The sequence below is a fragment of the Micropterus dolomieu genome, linkage group LG05 (genome assembly GCF_021292245.1).
Source record: "Micropterus dolomieu isolate WLL.071019.BEF.003 ecotype Adirondacks linkage group LG05, ASM2129224v1, whole genome shotgun sequence".
NCBI lineage: Eukaryota > Metazoa > Chordata > Actinopteri > Centrarchiformes > Centrarchidae > Micropterus > Micropterus dolomieu.
Window position 1 is genome coordinate 27494240 of NC_060154.1, and position 22808 is coordinate 27517047.

Here is a 22808-nt window from a genome sequence, read left to right on the forward strand (position 1 = left end):
CAGTGCTGTCCTTCACAAAGTTCACAGAAAACTTTTTCCATAACAAAGTTGTGTGGCCAGTAGAATAAACATAATTGATTTTCAAGCCTCTTGTATAATTGTGCTCTGACACACCCAGTTTATTTTAAACAATCACAACTTTTGCACATACTACAACTGATTTGATTCAAATACAACACATAATAAAATAAATGAGTTACGCTATAACACTACCTGAAAGACTAATAAATCATAGCAGCAAGAACATCTGCAAACAATTATTGAAAATATTTGGATTTATATTCTCATTAGAATACACATACACTGATTGTGACATATAAAATTGGTACATGATCAATATGACAAATGACTATACGGACAATTATTGTTCGTTACAAAGAGTAGAATAAAGCACCAACTAAGGAAATCTTTCATCACATTGTTTCCTTAAAAAATGACACAGCATAAACAGACTTAGAAGCGGCAACTGTGGCGAGCCAGGGGAAATCCTTAAAACAATTTGGCACATGCAGTCCACTTATAAACAAAACACTCATTGTTTGTTGTTGTTGAGTTTTCCTGCAGATTAATGTAATCCGGTGTGCACATGTGCATGGGTGGGGAGCAAACGCCTTAGGAGTGTGTTTGTGTGTGTGTGTTTCCAAATGTGGACGTAGCTTGTCACATAATGTTGTTGGGAAGCTGCCAGAGGAACGAGGGAGCCAGAGGTGCTACATACTGTACGTCACTGCAGGGGCTCTGCCTACACACCAGGTTGTAGCATCTGATTGAAATAGGCCTGTCGTCTTCTTGTTTCCTGATCTAGCTGCTCTTTCAGAGCCAGCACCTTTGAAAAACAAAGAAACAGAAAAATTAGAAGGTAGGTAGACAAACACAAAAACGCAGACTTTTATCCACACTTGGAATTAAAATACCTGTTCCTCCAGGCATTTGACCCTCTGGCGATGGGCCCTCTCCCTGATCTCCAAGGCCTCCTCTGCTTGGAGCTGACTGTCCCTCAGACGGTCCGTCTCCAAATCCAGCTCCTGGTGATGGTGGGCTGTCACCTCCAGGAGGCGCTGTGCATGAGAGTGCTCCAACTGGGAGATTTGGGCCTGAAGACAGTTCACATGAGTTTAGTGACCCTGGGGTTACTGAGGTCATGACCGCTGGATCACAGGGGTTCTTGCCTGTGGCAAGTTTTCCAACTAGAAAACACATTGGTGGAAGGCAATGTTTTTTTGATGAGCATGAAGAATCGAAAGCAAGTTCTCTAAAATGAAATGACATTGTAAAAGTAGCAGTTTCTCTTTGAGAATTATGACAGATACTACTGCTGTTGAAATGCACATTGTCAGTACTTTAAAAAACAGTGCAGGCATATCTGGCTTTTTTTAAATGCAAGCAAGTGAAACGACCTATTGCACTCATTAAAGCAGTACCTTCAGTAAAGTTAGAGAGGATGCCAGATTCATACAAAACACCTTAAAATATTCTTAAAGGTTACGTGAGTTACAGTAACATTTGTATTTATACATTTGATAAAACGAAAGACCTACTATGTAGATGTACATATATATGTGAATCCTAGGTACATTTAAATGTCTTTATGATATCTGATGTGGAGCTGTTTGGATTTCGTGCTTGTGAATGTTATTTGTCAATCTGCAGAATCTGAAACAACAATGATTTTACATTAGGTTATTATTTAGGTAGCACGGTCTGGCAAAGAGTAGTTCAATGTTCGGTTCTACTCATTAATATTAAAGTGTTTCAGTAGTGACAGTAAATACACATTTTTCAAGTACATGTTATAACTGTAGGGGCTGTTCCAAATCGTTCTCCATCCCTACAGTATGACCACTGCCCCATCCCTGGATGTAATCTAGCAGTCTCTCACCTGCACAGTCTGCAGCTCATCCTGCTTTTCAGCCAGCTCCTGCTCCAGGCTGTGCACTGTCTGCCCCAACTGCTCCCTCTCTCTGGCTGCCAACGCTGCCTCCTCCTCCCTCCTCAGCTTCTCCATCTCCACCTGACAACAACACGAGGGTGACATAATGTGAACGACTTTACCATGATTGTTCTGCACTCTTGTGCCTTCCTGTAATGTGTGTAGCAGAAGCCAAGCACAGAGCCTCTTGGTTCTCACAGTCCACCTACATGTTTCCATCACTTCAGGATCACTTTGAACAGAGTGTGACTAAGGAGATATGTGGAAAATTGAACAAACAATATTAGACAAATGACAAAGCACTGCATAAAACATAAAATAATAAAACAAGAAATTATTGAATTGATCTCCCGCCTTGTTTCATGTAAATGCCCATTTATGTGCCTTAATGCTTCAGCAACAGCACGTCTTCTCTTGGTCCAGCTTGTGGCAGCAAGGCTTCTGACCAACACTAAACACATATTACTTCAGTCCTGGCTTCTATACATACAAGGGCTTCCAGCAGTTTTTGAATTTGAGATGTTTTTAATTACATTTTAAAGCCCTTTGTGGTTTGGCTCCCTTATATATTTCAAATCTTTTACCTCATATTCAGCACCAATACTTTTCTGGTCTCCTCACCAAAAGCTGAAAGGGAATAAGCTGTAACATTATGAAGCAGTTTCTCATAGTCACTGTCAGAGCGGCTAATTCAGTGTTACTTTAAAAAAATAGTTAGTATTTTTATAACTTAAATGTAGTTTTTACAATATATAACTACTGCATTTATCTTTTTTATCTGTCCCCCAACTTTACAGATGCGCAATATTTAATGACTGCAGATTTCTTTATTGTATTTTATAATACTCCATGTTTATTTGTAACTGTGAATTAAGCTGCGTTTCAACCAAAAGTACCCGGGACTTTTGAGTCCCCGGATCTCTTTTCAAGGAACTAAAAGGTTCCTTCAGCCCATTGTTGTGTGCGAGGTCTAAAGACCTGCGAAGGTTAGGCAAATTAACCAGCTGACGTAGGCTGTAGGCATATACGCCGTACACAGCAATGAACAAGCATCATTGTTTAGTAACTACTATTCATGAGCAAAGTTTATAAATGAACATCAGATTTGATTGGAATATAATGAAAAACTATAGGCTGTGCTTGACCATTAAAAACAGCTTTTTTTATATAACGTTAATGAAGAGACACACGATAAAGTTTGTTACAAATTTAATAACAAACTGGATAAAGCCATCAAGTTCTTAAAATAACTCCAACACAGAGAAAGCAACACAAAAAGGCCGACAAGAGCTGCAGATCAGCTGGCAGCATCACGTCTGTGTCCGCCTGAGGGTCGGAGGATCGGGATGTTTTACGAGCTTTATTACCCGCTGTAATCATCTGTTTTGGAGAAGAGGAGACCGACTTCGACTCTGTTTAAAAACTTAACCTAAAAACCTAACTGATGAAAACTTAAAACAACAACTCTGGACACAGTATTTAGCTTAACTCCATCAGCTGTTCGCTGTAAACAAACCACGGCAATACATTTAACGCCGACATTTGATCTCAGGCGGACATCAGCGAGAGGGCTATTTGACTGTTGATTGTGATTTATTGGTTTGCAAATAACGGTGGGAAAGAGAGGAATAGCAAAATAGAAAAATAGCCGACATGCTTGAGTTAAAGCCAGTAGCCTCTACAGAAATTCCCCAAAAAGTACTGGTACTTTCGGAAAGCACTCGGAGAGCAGGGGACTTTTTAGGGAGTAAAATAAAGACCCTAGAACTAAATTTAGACCCTGGTTCCTTCGGTGGAAACGCAAAGATTAGGGATAAAAGAATTTTTATTTTATATAATATTTTGCCAAATAAGCTTACTTCCCCATTTCCATTTTTTAGGCTAAGCTAACAGGCTGCTGACAGTAGCTTCATATTTACCATACAGACATGAGGGTGGTGTCGATCTTCTCATCTAACTCTCGGAAAGGAAGAGTATTAAGTTATTTTCCCAAAATGTCAACCTATTGTCAAGTTCCACTCTGCTCCCTAGTTCCGGTTTTATTTTGTGATTCTCCCCCCTCTTCTGTCAGTAACTTTACTACCTGTCTTTGTGCATTTCCCACCAGTATTTACAGTATTTACTGTCTACCCGGCCCTTGCCTGTTTTTTTTTTATTTTACGTGCTGATTTGTTTAGCTTATTGAACTGCCTTATCTGCTTTTTGACCTGTGGCTGCCTGACAATCCCATAAGCCTTCTGTCTATTGACTTGTGAATAAATCATTGTTCTGCATCAGCTCTGCCTCTGTAGTCTGTATTGGGGTCCTATTCCTCGGGTCACTGGTTACAAGGCTTGCACATTTGTGACAACTATTCCTAAAGTCTGATGCAGCAGAAAGGTTAGCTCACCTTTTCCAGTGTCTTCCTGAGTGCTGACCTGTCTTTACCAAGGCGTGTCAGCACCCTCTCCATCTCTGCTCTCTCACTCTGTAGCTTTTGCAAAGAGGTCTGGAGACTGGTGACCTTGTGCTGGAGTTCCTCCTTCTCTTGCTGCAGCTGCTGGGAGCTCCCTCGGGCCTGCAGTTCAGTTTCCTGCTGTTGCTTCAGGCACTGGGACACAGTCAATCATCCATACTTCAAAATGGAGCCTCAAATTTTGCAACCAATTTGCACTTTAACCTCAGCGTGATTCACCTCCTTCAGTGTCCTGTTATGTTTCTCCAACTCAGAATTTTGGAGCTCCAAGTCCTCATGGGCTCTTTGAAGGTTCTGGGTCTGCTCTGTTAGTTTGTGGTTCAGCCTCTTACACTCTGAAAGGGCTTCTCGTGTTTTATCCAGACGTTCCTATGGGCACACACATGTTGACATACAACATGACTTTGCACTTAGGCAGGCCTTCCTTTGTATTATGTCTCTTTTAAAGTTCTTGACACTTAAAAATGCAGGTAAGAGTCTGTGTTTTTCTCTTGCTTTTTACTGCAGTGACCCGACAGCTTTTGTGCAAATCAAGAGATTTACATCAAGCATGTCATGTTTTTGTTTGCTCAGTATATTACAGTCCCAAACTAAGACTGGAAAGCTCTCCTGAGAAGCTCTTCGAGAATTAATGAGCTTGCCTGAACATTTTATTACTCAGTCTTCGAAGTCCTTCAGGAAAGTACAGCAGCAAATGTAAATAAAAAATGCTCAGTCTGGAGGAAGGTTACATAGCTGCACTGAAATCCAAGCACAGCAATGGAAGCATGGCCATCACTCATTTTATTTTGAAGTTTCATTCATGCATCCTTGTGTTGAGAAAGTTGAAAAGCTTAAAATGAAATGCAAATAAAAAATACACAGTGCATTTGATTTGTTTTATGCTACAGAAATGAAGAAATGTTTTTCTGGCTATCATGTGTTCATATACCACTAACAGCATTTGTCTTCTTCACTTATCCTGTATTGTGGACTGTACCTGCAGCAGCCTTCGGTCCTGCTCGCTGGCAGTCAGAGCCCTCTGGAGCTGTGAGACCTGCTCCTGCAGGGCTCCGCTGCAGGTCCTGTTGTCACTGAGGCTGTCTGACAGTTTGCGGAGCTGTTCTCTCAGCTGGCTCTCGTGCTGCTCAGCGCGAGCCAGTGATGTGGACAACCTCTCCTCGCTGACCTTCAGCGCTGCACACCGGTCCTCACTCTCACCCAGCTTCCTCCTCAGCTCTGTCAGTCTTTCCTGCAAAGCCCCTGCTTCTGCATCCAGCTCTGCTGCCCTGAGCTGGGCCCTCTGTAGCTCACCTTCAAGGGTGCGTTGAGAGAGCTCCAGACGACTCACCCTGTTCTCTGCTGCTTCCAGAGACTCCTTCAGCTTCCGTTGTTCTACATTTCCACGGCATTCTAAGCCCTGCAAGAGCTCCAACTTGTCCTGTGGAGCAATTGGCACAGAAGTTGTCATTTGATATTCTGTATGCTGTTTTAGTTTATAGTTCTATGTCTTTGCCTTTTACATACTTCCAGTGCCCTGGACTCAGCGTCAGAAGCTTGCAGAGCAGTCCTGAATTGAGCAACCTCCTCTTCAAGCTTTCTCTTATCTCTCTCTGTACGCCGTATTACTTCCTCCTGCAGGGAAAGGGACCTATGTGCCTCATGCAATCCTTCTGCCATCTCCTTTTTTCCTGTGAGAATATGTTAAATATGCTGTATGCCTGAAATAGAATTAATAACTGATATTTACTGTATTTGTAAGATCCACCGGTTTTCTTACCCTGCTCTGACTGCTTTAAGGCCTTCTGTAGCTGTATGAGCTGGGTTGCTGAATTATCCTGGCTGCCTTGGAGCTCTGTAACTTGCTGACTCAGACTAACTATCTGAGCCTTTGCTTCATCCTGAAGGAAGAAGACATGTTTATGAGATTAAAAAGTGCCTAAACACATAAGTGAATTCAGATTGAGATTGTGGTCTCTGAGCTTTTATTCAGTTAATAAGAAATTCAAATATACCCTGTCTCTCTGTGTATCCCTGAGTTCCTGCTGGAATTCCCGTAGGACTGTGTACACCGAGTCCACATCCAGCTCTTCATCTTCGCCACGGGACAAGGACAATACAGATCCGTCTGTCACACTGTCTCGCCCTAACAGGAGAACAAATTCATTAATGCATCTGCTTATATATAAAAATCCGTCATGACACTTATCAGGAAAGTGTATGACCAAACCTTTTACTTGTACGTGGTTTCTCCAGGGAGAGGGAGACCGTCTACAGGACCCAAGTGTGCCTGAAAGCCTTGTATGGCTTGTACCAACAGTGCGGCGCAGGGCTGAATACAACCCCGCCAACTTGAGCTCCAGGTCCCTGCGTTTGGCATCACTTTGGCCCAGCTGCTCTCCCAGGCTCTGGACCTTGCTTTCTGCAAGGCCAACCTGCACAGAGAGTTCCTTGACCTGGATCCTGGCATCTTCTAGTGCTTGTTCCAGCTGTGAGGTGGTTTCCCTGTGCATCTGGTCACACTGCTGCTGATAAGCCTCTCTTTCCTGCAGCAGCTCTCGGTTCTGATGCTCCGCTGTCTCCTGTTCCACCACACGGCGCTGCAGACCTGCAACCTGCGCAGACACACAGATCAGAGTCACAAGACGAATCTATCTCTTCTACTAGTCACGCATTTAGTATATACTGTGGATTGTGTCATAAGTAGTAAACAGGACATAAATGGGGTGATTTTAGTAATAGTAAAGTTAATGTGCTTTCAGATGACAAGCTTGTCAAGTTAGAGTTTCAGAAAATATTTTCCTGTATCATTAGAGGTTAAGACGTACAAGAATCATGACTGAGGCAACTATATCTTTGGACCTTTATAACCTCAGTGCTGAGATGCTATATATGTAGACAAAGTCACGGAGTATGTCAAAGACTCATGTTTAGATATTTGTTGTATTTAGTTACATTAACCTGGCTTCAAATATATAATAATGAGGCATCTGATTGAAGTGGCCTCTGTCTACTGGAAACAGAACACAAAAGTACACCATTCTATTTGACTACAAAGCCAATATTTCATCCCATTTTGCCACATTGTTAATAAAAAAACATTAGATTTTTTAAATATTTGACAGTTAACAATAAAATAGTTTCTTCAAAAAGAATATAATTATATTCACAAAAGATTTCAAAGTATAACTCAAGATCAACCATCAGTGTTCCAGTAGAATATACAGTGTGTTATGGTTCATGTTTGTTCTAGCATGCTATTAACAGGCTAATTCCCTTCTACCTCATTCAGCGCTGCTTCTCTGCCAGCCTCGCACTCCAGCAATCTCTGTTTGAGAGTGAAAGCCTTGCGACGTGCCTCCTCCTCCTTCTGTTCCTCCTGACACACCCGGCCCTGCAACTCTTGCAGCTCCTGTTTCTGCTGGCTGTTCTCGCCTTCAAGGACCTTTATCTGCTCATTAAAACACAGCACATACTACTTGAAGGTAATCCTTTATTTAAAATAAATCAGTTGGAAAGCTGTTGCCTCAATAATCCCTCACCTGTCTGCGCAGCTCCTGCAGCTCTCTGCGTGCTTGCAAGCGAGACTTCTCCAGCTCTCTCATACTGCTCCGTAGAGAGGTTGCCTCTCGGTTCATCGAGCTCCTACATTCCTCTAAGACGGCCACTTTCTGCTCCCTCTCCTCCACAGCTCTTCTCAAACTAGTCAAGATAAATTTAAAGTTAACAGAACAGAAAACATCAAAAATATCTATTGCTACTAGATGATCACAACTACTGAATTTACAGGAAATCTGCAGTCCCATGTGACAGCTGTACCTGCTGTTGTCACTCTCTGCTCTCTTGATGAAAGCTCTTAGCTCCTGGTTAGAGGCCTGGATGGCCTCTTTCTCTCTGGTCTCATCACCTAAGAGCCTTCTCAGGTCCAGGGCTTCTTTTCGTTGCGTGTCCCGATCCTGTGCACACTCCTGGAGCTGTCTGTGAGCCTCAATCATCTCCCCTCGCTCTTTAATAAGTGCATCCTCTGCTTCCTGCAGCTGCCGACGAAGGCCTTCTAACTTCATGTCCAGATTAAGCAGAATGAAAGGCGTTAAATGTCAATGAAGGTTTATGAATAAACAGTAAACCTTAGAAATACAAACTTTTCTTACTCCTGGTTTCTTGAATCTAGAATTTATTTGGTGATATACATTCCAATTGGTTATAAACATAGTTTATTGAAGAGTTAATAAGGATTTACAATAGAAAAGATCACCCTTCAGTTGCTTTTAAAACCTGTGTTTCCCTTTATAAATTCAACAACCAATTAAAAACACACAAAATTCTTTATATTCTCAAAGTTTATCAAAAATGTTTATTATGCTGTTGCCTACAGCACATTAGAAGCTAAAACGCATGTATATAATCATCAAAACTGAACAGGAAAATCCTCTATTCCTCTAAAATCCCCCTACTGAAAGACTGATTTTAGATCAGATAATGCATTAGAGCTTCATTGTTTGAAAGCTAAACCTCAACATCTCCTATTTTAAGTGCTATGTGAACAATCTCAAGATCCTGTATGACCTGTATTCTGTTTTATGGCAACATGTTTTGCGAAGCGAGAGAAATAGGGAGGACACAGCTTATCTGGGCATGGATAAGAGCCAGTCGGGCCTGTAGCCAGGTGCTGTCTCTCCCCATCTCCTTACTGTGGCTTGCAGTGTAAAGAGTCCACAGAGAGCAACATGATAAACAGCAGCCCCTCCCAGAGGTGGTGGGGGAGAGAGGGGGGAAAGAGGGAGGATGAGGAGCAGGATGAGGCGGAGGAGTGTTATGTTCAGAGGCCACACAAGATGGTTCTTTCTCATAAACTCTAATGTGAGAAAAAACAAGCCAGTGCTGATCTGGCCAATTATACTCTATTTAATCAGATTTGGGGGGGGAAGGGCAAAGAATATGAGGGCAGCAGTGTTGTGTTATGTAGATGGAAGAGGGTGACCTGCAGTCCCAGTGGAGCCAGCCTCTCGCTGCCGCAAGGGAGAAAATAAACACTCCTCCACTGGCTTATTTACACAAGGGGTTAACTCAAACTTTGATTTCATATTATGGTACCAGAGACCGTATCCTCCCCCCTCTCTTTTTCCCTCTTCCCCCTGTGTTTTCTCCCTCTTTCATGCTCACTAGTTCTCTGTCACACACTCTCACTCCTGCTTTGTCACTGTCTGACATGAGAATCCTGAGATGGGATAAGTGAAAATAATCAAACAAGCAAACGAGCAGGGGTGGCGGCCAAATATGACAGTGTCGCCGAAGCTTGACTTGATATATGGTAGGGAGGGCTGTCCAAACCTCAAAACTAGTCTGCTCTGGCTCCACACAACCTCATTCACTATACTTTGACAAGACTAAGGAGACAGAGGGAAGACAGGATGATCCTCATTTTTTGCTTTTTTATTGAAACCAAAAAGTCCCACACAGATAAACAATCCCCTTTTCCAAGGAAACCAGGCTTTTAAATCAAGGCATGGTGAGGCCCTCACAACTCTGCAGCTACATCTTAATGAGGTGACTGTGAGCTTGTTATTTCTCTAAAACGCCCAGCGACCCTGCGCATGGAATCCTGACCTCAAGCAACCCCAAGAGATGAGATTTACGGCTCTCATTTGGCCAAGAGAGGTATGTCACTGGGCCAAAATTATAGTCTCTAATTGCGCTTTTATGTTTATATTAAGGTCAATGGAACTAAATTTTCCTCCAGTGAACTTGACAGGAAAAAGACACAGAGAGCGAGTGCTGAGCGGGAGTCTTAAGAGTGAACACCACCTCCCCTTGTTGGATTTGGCCCTGTGCACTCTGCACCTGATGGCACCCTGATGCTAGTAAAGTTCTGTGGCCAATGTAAACAGCAGCCAATGGTAAATGGCTCTCCCTCACACTGGTACTAATTGGTGCAAACTCTCCCTCACACTAGAGCTAGATCCGTGGTGTCCCATCCTATGCCAAGTCAAACAAGTTTGTAATTTCCTATCCATTTCTATGATCCTATAGTACAAACCACCTCTAGTGACATCCACCCTATAGGTTTTATGATTTGCTTTATACTTCCATACTCATTCAACATCCTAACATTCACTTAAGATTGACATTAGTCCTGTATGAGTCTTCATTGAAACAGACACTATTATACACCGGTGCCACTGAAGAGACAGACATGGTGTTTGTGAAAAAGAAAAGGCAGAGCAAAACTGGTTCTCACCTCCAGTTGTGCATGTTCACTCTGCTGGTTCAACTCTCTGATTTGCTCAGTCAGACTCTTCTTGGTATTTTCATGAGAGTTTAAAGACTCTTCAAACTGAGTCTGCAAGTCTTGCAGCTCAGACTGAAAGACAGCCATTGCATTCTGGAACATAGAGGTACACAAATCGGTTAGCTGAGTTACATGTAAAGAAAAAGAAAAGTGACCAGAGCCAATGTGACCTCATATTTTTTTATATTATACTCTATCCTTCTCCTTTTACCATATCCTGCTCCTGTTTGCTAAAAGCCTCCCGCTGCATGCGCTCAAGCTCCATGCCGGCTGTGGCTAGGTCCTGCTGCAGGGCTGCTAGCTTCTCCGTGAGGGCAGCCTTCTCCGCCTCCTTCTGGGACAAAGCCTGGTCACAACAGAAAAGTTTGTCAATAGGGATTCGGACATACAGAAGCTATCATGCATAGATAAACTTCCACTGAGGGACAAGGAATGGATGTAGCGTTTAGCATGAGGATACTGGCAGGACATTTGGCTTTTGATGGACACAACTGTGAAAACAGAACCTGGGATGTTGTTGTTATGAGACAATGCTCTAACCCTTGGGCTACCCTAACATGTTAAGGTTCATAAACAATCTAGAAAACCATAATAAACCCATGATGACCATCTCACACACCTGCTGCTTTTCACTCTCAGCTTGCAGGAGGCTTTGGTTGAAGTCCTGCTGCAGCCTGGCCAGCTCCTCCTGCACCTGCTGCAGCTCCTTCTGGCTGTGCAAACGCAGCTCCGCACACTGTCTCCGCAGCTGCTCCTCAGCCCGCTCCCGTTGAACTGTCAGTTCCGCACACTGCTGTTCCTGTCAACCACCAAACACATACACTCCTCATTAGTTAATAGCATCTGATTTGAATTTTGTATGTCCAACATAACTGTGCAAGTCTTACTGTACCTTTTTCTGGCGTTCAGCTTCGAGCTGCTCCCTGTGAATTTGCTCTTTGTTGTTCAGGGTCAGCAGGGTATTCCTCTGCACCTGGGACAGCTTCTCCTCCAACTTACTCCTCTCTTGTGCAGCCTGTACAAACTGGCGTTCACCATCCACACGCATCCGAGCACCATCACCTGGACAGATGTATCCAACCTCTATCAAAATCCCACTTAATTATTAGGTTAGAAGCACTCAACAAGATTTTATTTATATTTTTATTTACAGTATAGGGAACACTCATCCATGTCTTTACGTGGAACATGCTAGCTTAACACCACTTATCAAATCCATGTGTGTTTGTGAGTGAGTGGTGGGACCCTGGTCAGCTGAGAAAGCAGCTCCAGTGATCCCGCAGCCCAGCTGTTGCAGAGCTCACAGCTGAAATATGGATCTCTAGTGGGTTGTTGGAAAAGCTTCATGGCCAGGGGGCTTAGCACGGAGGACAGTGGGGTCTTTGAGGGAGGGGGCTACTCACGCGTCAAGGCCTCGTTAGCCAGGAGCAAACCGCGCCTCTCCCCCTCCATCCTGGTGTACTCGGCCTCCAGGGACGAGGCAAGCTGCTGGCTCTCAAACAGAGCCGTCTCAAGGGACTCCTTCTCTGCTCTGGAACACAGCGGTAAAGTGGGTTGAGCCCTGAAAAAAAGACCTTTGAACCACTAGGTGTAGAAGGTCATAAAATCCAATGATCCATCATGAGCATAGTTTCCAAATAAAACCATGTTACTTACAGGCTCATGTGACTGGCTGTGAGTTAGAAAGTAAAATTTGCTTAAAAAGTCAAAATGGCCTTAAATACACATTGGCAGTCTGACTTAAATAAACACACACACACCCTGGGTTGTTTACGATGCTTTTGAGGAGACTGTTCTGACTTACATTTGTTCCTTACACTCTTAACCTTAACCATAACCAATACATGCCTAACCCCAACCCTGACGCTGACCCTAACCAATGACGACAGAAACAATTTTACTGTAGCATGTGCTGAATGCAACTGGGAAAACTGCTTTTAAATCTGAACTTGGCCCAAAACATTTTAGCGGTTAGACCACACAAACAAACACACGCAAACACAACACACTCAGACCTAAGTGCAACCAGCTCCTGCGTGAGACCACAGGCCTTTCGTTCTGCGGAGTTTAGCTTGACATCCAGAGCAGCCTTGTCCTTGGCCAGCTCCTCCCTGTCATGGGTAGCTCTCTTCAGGGCTGTGGTCTGAGTCTCAAGCTCCTTCCTGCACGCACACAGCTCCTCTGACACACTCTGCATCTGCCTGTTGACCTAGAGACCAACACCACATAGATAAATAAAACACAATTAAGAAATTAATTTAAGCTTTTTGCTTCAAGCAGACAAAACAAAGACCATACAGCAAATCATTATATGCACCACACTTCATACACACTTCGTGGCTGTATTGTTTAAACTGTGAAACACATTTTTCATGAGTAGGAGTATGAGCTGCAGAAGGAACTCCTATGTTAACATTTGCATTATGGTTGGTAATATGTATCTGTTGGATTGAGAATGTCCCACCAAACTTCTGCATTTTATACAGCCACATTTGCTGTACTATTTCTGAACCCTCCATACACCTCTCTTTGCTGTTATGAATCATAAATTAAACAAACTTTACGTGATTCGTGACATTGTATGGGAACAGCAGGGCCTTAACAAATGCAGCACCCGAAGCAAAACAAAAATGATTAGTGGGGTTATGAATTTTTTCCACTTACCATTTAAATCACAGTGACACACCATAAGAAATTACACTTAAATGCAAACACGATAGATTTGCACTTGGCTTAGAAGGTCAATGTAAAGCCACTGACAATCAACAGGTTTTAGTGTCATTTAAAGGAATATTTATACATTTTGGGAAATATTATATGCTTTCTCGCCGAGAGTTAGATGAGGCGATTGATGCTGCTTTCATGCCTGTGGGTTTAATATAAAGCTAGAGCCAGGAGGTGATTGGTTTATCTTAGCATTAAGATAAGCCTATCAGCATTTCTAAAGTTCATAAATTAAAACGTTATATTGTGTTTGTTCACTCTGTACAGAAACTGAAGTGTAAAAACTAAATGTTGGTGGTTTTACAAGGGGGTTAGGTGCTGGAACAATTTTTTTGGCCTGGCCAGTGACTTCCTGAAGTCTCCGTTGCTTGCTTGGCAACCTCCCTGCGACAACAAGACTCCTCTAGCTTAGCCAAGAAATAGTTCCAGCACGTAACCCCTCGTGAAATCATCATCTATACATTACAGTTTGTGTACAAATTAAACAAAGAGGTATGTTGTGTTAATTAGTGAGCTTTGGAGCTGCTGGTAGGAGGTTCTTTTCCTTCTCAGCTAAACTAACCAGCTGAGTGTAGCTTCATATTTAGCATAAAGACATCAGAGTGGTATCAGTATTCTCATCTAACACACACCAAAAAATCTAATTAGCTTATTTCCCAAGATGCCTACTATTCCTTTATGGATTATTCTCTTCATTTGAATCAAAAGATGATAAAGCTCAATTCTGAAACAGATTTTTTTTTTTACTTTAAACTCTAAGACCAAAATTGTAGTTCCCTGATATAGTGTGCCTTTAGGGCCAGTTACCAACACACCATCATACAGCGGCTGAGTGTATGATGGGCCCCTGCAACTTCTAATATTTCACTGCAACGGATTGTTTGAAAAGCACTGTAATTTGATTTTCAACCAAACTAAAATGAACTCACTAAATATTAGCACATGATGTCTTTCAGCCTCTCCTTAGGTAAATATTAAAGTGGAGGAATAACGCCAATGTTATGGATGTGAGTACTGTCCAATAAGGGGATGAAACATGAACTTGTGCGATGGAGGACACTCCATGGCTTGTTTTATACACAGCTGATTTATTTTTACAGATAAGCTATCTAAAAATGTTTGGATGGAATTTGTCAAATTGTTTAGGTTTGTTATATTCTTGCTGAGATGAACATGGATATCCCAGTTTCACGTTCAGAACAGATAACAAAACAGGAGAGCATTCTTTTCATTCTTTAGCGGACGAAACAGGGAGATCTGGATCTGCTGAAGGAAGAATGGGAATACTTTAGGTGTTAATTTATTGGGTCTTTCACTAACCCCCACTGGATATTATATGTCTATCTATTTATCTTCTCCAGTTCACATTTGTTCATGAAGACCCCTTGCTTGTTATGTCCCAAGTTACTCATAAAACACAGAGGGGGCTCAAACTGCTCTCCATATCCTATTTGTATGAAAAGAATGACGGCAGATGTGTCCAGTACCTCCATACAATACATTTGTGACAACAAGCACCGTGAACCTGTTGAAAGCTATTAATAACATCAACATGGCTCTCCCAGGTGGTGGGAGCTGGGAGGATGGAGGCTGAAGAGTGTGAATGGCCGGGGGTCTCTGACCTGGGAGTGCTGCTCCAGGGCCTGAGCGTTCTCCTTCTGCAGCAGGCTCAGCTCTGCTTCAAGCTTCTGGCAGAGATCCTGCAAGTGGCTGTGGGAGCCCTCCAGGGCTTGTTTCTCAACGAGCAGATTCATCATCTCTTGTTGCAGCCGGGCTGTCTCCTCCCTGGCTGCTGCCCGCTCCATTTCAGCTTCCCGTCTACGTTCACCAAGCTCTGCCTTCTCACCTTCTGTCTGGAAAAGAAACAAAAATACTTTATATTTATATTTTACTTCTGTTCTGTTCAATTCTGCCTTCCATCAGTGTTACAGAGAACTACATGGCTACTGACCTGCAGCAGAATACGATTGAGTTCCACCTTGTCTTTGGCTAAGCCTTCGCTCAGGGCAGCCATTTTGGCCAGAGAATCTTTTAAGGCAGCCTCTTGATTCTGCAGTTTGGTGAAGGCTAACTCATGTGCAGCACTTTGGGACTCCATCTGCAGAGTGAATCATAAATATTAGAAGGATTAAAATCCTCAGGGATAATCGAGTTATACAGATCAGACTACCTGGTGCAGAACAAAGCAGTCTACCTTGCTGAGAGCCAGAGCAAGGCTAGCCTTATCATCCTCCAACACTTCCTTCTGCAGGGTAATTTGACTCAGAGCCTCCTTCACTGTCACAAGCTCCCTACGCAGATCTGAGTTCTTCCCTTCAAGCTCCTCCAAACTCCTCTCGCTGAAAAACAGAAAACACATACATCTCTCTCTCACACTATTTCTTAGTCTCACACACATGCACATTATTTATATAAACAAAAGCCCTTAACAGTAATCCATCTCCACTTTGAAAGATGGAGAAATGTTGGTGCCAAAGGCCAGAACACTGAGGGAGTTACTTTTTTGCTGTATCGCATGTCCTGCTCCAATTCTCAGCTAATCAAATTTTTTGAAGCAAAGAAAGCGCTCAAAAAGAGGAGAGAAGTTTTCTTCATGCATGAGTGCAGTAATGCAATGTAAATCATTTACATTTTCATCCAAATGTCATCTGGGTGCATCGCCGGCCGGAGAATGACATGTGTTACTGATCTGAACTCTAAACAAACAGAGCTTGAAAACAATCATGGGTGACGGGATGTGTGTTGTGTAACGGTCATTCTCCCTTGCTCATTCTGTACCCTCTTTGGGCCTCCGTGCGCTGGCGTGCCAGCTGCATCTCCAGATCCTCCCTCTGCTGCCTCAGGAGGTCCCTCTGTCTCTGGAGCTCCAGTGATGAGCCCCGCAGTACCTCCAGCTCGGCACGCTGGGAGTCCACCTCCTGCTGCAGCCCTGACAGCAGCTTTTCAAGGCTGCCCTTCTCACTGTGAGACACGAGAGTTACAGAGAGGCAGAGGAAAAGAGAGGGAGCATGTTAAGGCCAGTTGTTGCACAATTATCATCAACATCATTATTAGAACACTTGAATAAAAAAAAAAACAATATCAACAAAACGCTTTTTGTATAATGTTATATAAATATTGTTTTCGGAGCAGCTTCAATACATCTAAATATGTTCTGATAATGACATTGAAGATTATCTGCTTAATTAAACATAAAATCAAAGTATAATATTTGTCATCATCATCACAATAATTAGAACATTTGTATTTTGCCAAAAACAACATACGGGCCTAACAAAACATAAAGAAAATATGAAACGAAATACACAGAGAAGCAACTACTTTTTATCTACAGTCTTAAAGTCTCAACACAGCCAAAAAAAAGGATAATCACAGCATGAACAGGGAGTACCTGGAGATGAGCTCCAGTGAGCAGCGGTATCTGTTGCTGTCTCTGACGCGTTCCTCCAGGGCTTTTTTAGCTTCCTGACTTTCCCTCTTTAGTTCCTGGATCTTCTGCTCCAGCTCTCTCCTCTCAGCATCCCTCTCCTGCAGGTGACCGCGCAGTGTGTCCACTTGCTCCAGGGCAGCATCCAGACGCCCACGCAGGTCCTGTGGTTTGTACGTGGGTGCATTGTTTGTGGTGTGTGGGTGAAGAAACTTGGGTGAAATGTCATTACGACCTGTTAAACATATTATCTCAGTGATTCCCAACATGTGTGGCTTCTGGCCTCTTCAAATTTAGCTATATCTACTTGTGACCCCTCATTGCAGGAATCACAAACAGACCTTAGAGTACATACACCTTAGTGTGTACATGAGCAGTTCAATATATATATATATATATATACACACATATATATTTTATATCTTATTCCTTTAATCATTTTGTGACCAAATTGGGACTCCTTGAATGGATCCCATCTTCAGGTTGGGAGACACTGTTCTAATTCATCTACAATGTGGTAAGAGCAGCAAAGACCAGCAACATTTGTTGGACCTGTGTTTTTTTCTGGTGCTTGGAAAGAGCAGTCTGCACAGCCATCAGGGTAGTGTTCCTCAGAGGAGACCGGCCATTAGGAGGTGAGGAAGACACAATTTCAGAGCCACTGCTATCACCCTCGCCGCCAACCAGCTGGATATGGCAGATATAATGAAGGAGAATGGAAAAGCATTCATCTTTTTATGTGCTAACATAATGCGGGATTTAGCTAAGTGCGCTGTTTTGTGCTGACCTGGTGAACATGGCATAAAATCTTCTGGAGGGCTTGGATCTCTGTGTGGAGGACCTCCATCTCTGCTTTATCCTCTGTTCTCCTCGTCTCCTGAGCAGGAAACCATTAAGGTCAGATAAGCAGCACACGTAGAGCAAGCCTGACATTCGCCAGACGGCAGCCCTCTAGACAAGGAAGTCGTGGAGTTTATCAAGCCTATGATCCAGACTAGAGCCAATTTAGTCCCCTTAACCACTCGTCTATCTGTCACCTCCCAGTCATGACTCCCTAGACCCACCATCCTGTCCAGACTGATCTGCATAGTGTCGAGGCTGGCATCTTTCTGACTGTTCTGGCTGCGGAGGTGCTTCACCGTGTCAGTCAGCTCCAGGATTCTGCATAGATCAATATGCATACAAACAGACAGAGAATAAAATCACACACACACACACACACACACACACACACACACACACACAGATTCCCTAAGATATTGAAGATACAAGACTGGCATGTGCTCCTCCTCTACTCGACCATCAACACTATCATATTCTCTATATAGAATCATGGGACTAACAATGACTTCTGATAAAATCAAAAGCCAGCTAAGATCTAGGATACAAAGGCACTGACATTCCTGCAGTGCTCTGATGGCAGTGCACAGGGGGATCGTACAAAAGACTTGATTCTTCTAATTCAAGAGTAAAGTTACTGAAAATAAATTGATGTGCAGGACTTGAATGATCAAAGCCTATGTAAACTTCTGGGGTTCCGTCTAGGGGATTAAATGTGGCTTTCCTTTAGGTTATAGGAAGAATGTGAATTTTGCAATTGATCAAACAATTGCACTATAGATGACCTTGGGCCCCGAATTTCTATTTGAGTTTATGATGCTCTTTTCTTCCCGGCAGTACTGGTAGGCTAGACCAAAGCAGAGACTGTAGATAAATATATGTGTAGGGATTGTGCTGTCAGTCAGAGTGTAAAACTTGTTCTTAAACAAAAAAAAACAACAAATTTCATTAGTAGTTAGAGTCCCGAATTCATGGAGCAAAATATCTTGACTTTTGAGAGATAAGTTGAGTTTTCTGAGTTGCCTCAATGTGGTAATCACTGAAAACAACATCCAGCAGTCCTTAAACAAAATGCAGCTTAAAGCCATATCTTATGTTGTTTTGGCTGGCACTTTCAAAAACAGGAAGTAAATTCTCCCATATAGACTTGGAGATGACTTTACCTGGAGTTAAGTTCAACTTTCTCTGCATCCCAACGACCCTGAAGCTGCATGACATCTTTCAGCTTGTCCTTCAGCTGCCTCTCCAGTGCTGACATATCCACACCACTAGAGGTGCTCTCCTGTGTTACTTTGGCCACTAAATTCATGCTGGCAACATGCAGCTGCTGGCTGCCAGCAACACACTCCGCGCGCATTTCAGACAGAGTCCTGTTGAACAGAATCGTGTGCATTGAGTTACAGAATGTAAATGTAACACTTGGTAAATGTAACCTATAACAGATCAGAGCGGGTAAAGTAACATGACATGTTGTTTTTGTTCATACAGTTGTGAGCCATTAGTCTAATTAAAAGTCTGTTTGTATTTGAAAAGGATGGATGTCTGTAGTGGTTCGGGGCTCACTTTGAAGTGTCTTCAGTTTACAAGCTACAGTACAGCCTTCTGACATGATCGCAGCTGTCTATGAGCTGAGCAATCATTATTAAAGCAAATTACTCCTCAGTAGTGTTCACAGTGGTTCGACATGACAGAAGCTTTGTCTTATTGGGCTCAAGATTGTCCTGATGTATGATTTGAACGGTGAGGCTAGACACCTTAAGCCATGTGTCCCCTCAGTGAGGAAACAATGAGCAGGGGGACTGCCGACCCTGTTGACCTGTCCCACTTTGATCCTTGGCTGAGAGAGGTGGATTGTGGTTGCAGTCGTGAGTGTGAGACACAAGAGAGGCAGGGGGTTCTTGTGGAATCCTGAGTTGCTGGAGGGGTTCTGGCAGTGCGCCACGCTCACCTGTCAGTGAAAGTTCTTAGCTGGGTAAAAGTGGTCCGCAGGGAAGCGGCCTGGCGCCACAGTGCTCTGACACGAGCCTGTTCACGACTTAGCCGGGAAGCGCACGTCTGCAGAGAGAAGCAGAGAAGCACACAAGAGGACTGGAGGGTGGGTGGTAAGGGTTGCTTACAGCAAATGATGGCACCTCTCATTTTATTGTGATCCCAAACAGATGCAATACTGGAACTCCTGGACTCGCACTGGCACGCATACAAATAATTGGATTTCCCTGAATCAACAGATGTAGCCCATTTACAGCACGAACGCCAGATTGTTTGCACAAAATTTTCCTCCCCCTCAGCAGTTGGAATGTTTTCACAGGAAACAACAACTCAAAAACCATAGCAGTGAAATGAACAGGGAATGAGAATGAATTGACTAAACTGGCTATGAATGGAATTCCTACCCTATGTGAACTCAACAAGAGTTTAATTGCACAATCTCTTTGCAGAAAGGAATAAACTTGAGCTTTCCCTGTTGCTTTTCTGACTCAAGCACCTCATTTTTGTGGTTAGTCTCACCTCTTGCTCTCTGCGCAGACGCGTGTCACACAATTCAGCGTCTTCACGAGCCTTCCACAAGCTCTCTGTTAGCCCGCGGTTGACAGTGCCTGCCTGCTCCAGTTGTTCCCGCAGCATAGAGTTGACATGGCTGAGGCTGGCACACCTGGAAATAACAAGCATTATGACAACAAGAGACCTTTTGACTCTCCTCCCCTGACAAACGACTGCCATGTCACCCTCCTATAACCCCTCCACAGTACCCAAACCCTTGTCAACCACACTTACAGGGTAAACATGTGTGACAGTTTTATAACGTCTGTGTCAGCTTAGATTTTATTTCAACCAGATCTGCTTGTATAGTCATTTACAGAAATGACAAAAAAACACCCTGTTACAATAAAGCACGCCACACTGCTGTTTGGTTATCTGCCTGAGAGTAAGCCAAACCCATTTTTGCATGTATTGGATGATATCGTGTTTAAAGGGAACTGAGAAATAGGGAAAAAGGGATTTAGGAATCCCAATAATAAGAAAAAACATGGTCATGGATGTAGGCTTAATCTCTGCATTAGACTTACATTACAAAGTGCTTAAGTGGATAGAGTTTAGTAACTCTGCAGTGAGTGACATTTTAGTAAAGATTATCAGGTCCTGGCAAAGTTTGTGCCATGGGCATTTCAAATAAAGTTCCATAACTGTATAAATCATAAGGTACTAAAACCTGGCCTCACCCTCAGAGGTTGGGCCACACTTAATGCGAAGCATCATTAAAATGCTTTGGAGAAGAGAGCCAACACAGTCCAACTAATTATCTCTGACAAATTTTATGCTGCCAAGGGCAAGCTCTGCTTTCTCCCTGCAGCAGGGGCAGGGAGAAACAGTGGGAAAGCTCAAGGAACTGCTGAGAATACCTCTGGTCCACACATTTCACAGAAATATTTCGGCTTGATTCCTGCTTCTCAACAAGAAACAGAAAAAGAAAAAACGGGAGCAAATTTCTAACAGGCTTATCCATGAATTTACTGCTCTAAGTCTGAATCCAAATAGTGACTCCCTGCTGCTGAAGGTTTTCTGATTTCTGGATTCCAAACTTTGTGCACTTTTTCTAAAACTCCCAAACATGTAATTCTTACAAATACAGAAGCTGTACAAGTTTCTCTATTGGCAGGGAAACTTGGCTACCTGCACTGCATGGTACCCATCACTCACCTCTTCTGCTCCTCCTCCAGCTGAGCACACTTATTCTGGATAGCCATGTTGAGATCCTGCTCTGTCCGCTGCTGACGCTGGGCTGTGTCCAGGTGGGCCTGCAGCTGAACACACACACACACACACACACACGCACACACACGCACACCACCACTACTGGCATCCTGATAACACGTGAGTACACGGGAGCAATAGTAGGTAGCAGTTACCTAATATTTATATTTATAAAACAACATAATTACAGTGGAAATCTGGAATTTCTCTGTGGAGCCCATTCAGCCAAGAATAATATTTGAATTTGAATTAAACATTTACTTCCATGGGACAAACATGAATTTAACACTTTAACATCATTTTGAAGCTTTTTGTAAATATTGTAACATACTGACATTGTGACAGTGCTCTAATAATGATCAAGATTAATGTTACCTAAATGACCCAGCCATAAGCAATATTACTTTCTTTGTCAGGAGAAAGAATTTATGTATTGGAATACATTTTATTTGAAAATAAAAATTACAGCTTAATGAGGGTTCAATGCTAGCAAGGCAATGGCAGTTGATGGGTCAGTTGAAAACGTGTAGGTCTGGTTGGGTGTAAGGAGCAGACTGTGACCCTAGCAGGCCTTTCAGTCTTAAATACAGGTGCTGGTCATATAATTAGAATATTATCAAAAAGTTGATTTATTTCAGTAATTCCATTCAAAAAGTGAAACTTGGATATTATATTCATTCATTACACACAGACTGATATATCCTTTTAATTTTGATGATTAAAACTGACAACTAATGAAAACCCCAAATTCGGTATCTCAGAAAATTAGAATATTACTTAAGACCAATACAAAAAAAGGATTTTTAGAAATGTTGGCCAACTGAAATGTATGAACATGAAAAGTATGAACATAAACAGCACTCAATACTTAGTTGGGGCTCCTTTTGCCTGAATTACTGCAGCAATGCGGCGTGGCATGGAGTCGATCAGTCTGTGGCACTGCTCAGGTGTTATGAGAGCCCAGGTTGCTCTGATAGTGGCCTTCAGCTCTTCTGCATTGTTGGGTCTGGCGTATCGCATCTTCCTCTTCACAATACCCCATAGATTTTCTATAGGGTTAAGGTCAGGCGAGTTTGCTGGCCAATTAAGAACAGGGACACCATGGTCCTTAAACCAGGTACTGGTAGCTTTGGCACTGTGTGCAGGTGCCAAGTCCTGTTGGAAAATGAAATCTGCATCTCCATAAAGTTGGTCAGCAGCAGGAAGCATGAAGTGCTCTAAAACTTCCTGGTAGACGGCTGCGTTGACCTTGGAGCTCAGAAAACAAAGTGGACCAACACCAGCAGATGACATGGCACCCCAAACCATCACTGACTGTGGAAACTTTACACTGGACTTCAAGCAACGTGGATTCTGTGCCTCTCCTCTCTTCTTCCTCCAGACTCTGGGACCTTGATTTCCAAAGGAAATG

The 22808-nt window shown here is 42.9% G+C and overlaps 1 protein-coding gene across 4 annotated transcripts in view; it reads right to left on the reverse strand.

Annotated features, from left to right (window-relative positions):
- Positions 1 to 93: 93 nt before the first annotated feature.
- crocc2 (ciliary rootlet coiled-coil, rootletin family member 2) overlaps positions 94 to 22808 on the reverse strand; it is a 35026-nt gene continuing 12311 nt past the window's right edge. For 3 of the 4 annotated variants that reach the window (XM_046049683.1, XM_046049682.1, XM_046049685.1), the window contains exons 7-37: positions 21344 to 21507; positions 20153 to 20297; positions 19593 to 19699; positions 18808 to 19014; positions 17869 to 17965; positions 17592 to 17681; positions 17357 to 17491; positions 16769 to 16968; positions 16156 to 16338; positions 15572 to 15716; positions 15329 to 15475; positions 15000 to 15230; positions 12669 to 12862; positions 12057 to 12184; positions 11546 to 11715; positions 11273 to 11452; positions 10865 to 10999; positions 10603 to 10746; positions 8184 to 8422; positions 7907 to 8066; positions 7648 to 7815; positions 6595 to 6979; positions 6380 to 6510; positions 6145 to 6265; positions 5892 to 6055; positions 5365 to 5805; positions 4605 to 4754; positions 4320 to 4520; positions 1880 to 2011; positions 915 to 1094; positions 94 to 826 (exon numbers count right to left, since the gene is read on the reverse strand). In XM_046049683.1, coding sequence (XP_045905639.1) covers positions 743 to 826; positions 915 to 1094; positions 1880 to 2011; positions 4320 to 4520; positions 4605 to 4754; positions 5365 to 5805; positions 5892 to 6055; positions 6145 to 6265; positions 6380 to 6510; positions 6595 to 6979; positions 7648 to 7815; positions 7907 to 8066; positions 8184 to 8422; positions 10603 to 10746; positions 10865 to 10999; positions 11273 to 11452; positions 11546 to 11715; positions 12057 to 12184; positions 12669 to 12862; positions 15000 to 15230; positions 15329 to 15475; positions 15572 to 15716; positions 16156 to 16338; positions 16769 to 16968; positions 17357 to 17491; positions 17592 to 17681; positions 17869 to 17965; positions 18808 to 19014; positions 19593 to 19699; positions 20153 to 20297; positions 21344 to 21507 — 5358 coding nt within the window. In that variant the 3' untranslated portion in view covers positions 94 to 742. The remainder of the gene's footprint in view (positions 827 to 914; positions 1095 to 1879; positions 2012 to 4319; positions 4521 to 4604; positions 4755 to 5364; positions 5806 to 5891; positions 6056 to 6144; positions 6266 to 6379; positions 6511 to 6594; positions 6980 to 7647; positions 7816 to 7906; positions 8067 to 8183; positions 8423 to 10602; positions 10747 to 10864; positions 11000 to 11272; positions 11453 to 11545; positions 11716 to 12056; positions 12185 to 12668; positions 12863 to 14999; positions 15231 to 15328; positions 15476 to 15571; positions 15717 to 16155; positions 16339 to 16768; positions 16969 to 17356; positions 17492 to 17591; positions 17682 to 17868; positions 17966 to 18807; positions 19015 to 19592; positions 19700 to 20152; positions 20298 to 21343; positions 21508 to 22808) is intronic. The other variant, XM_046049684.1, reaches the window with a different exon arrangement.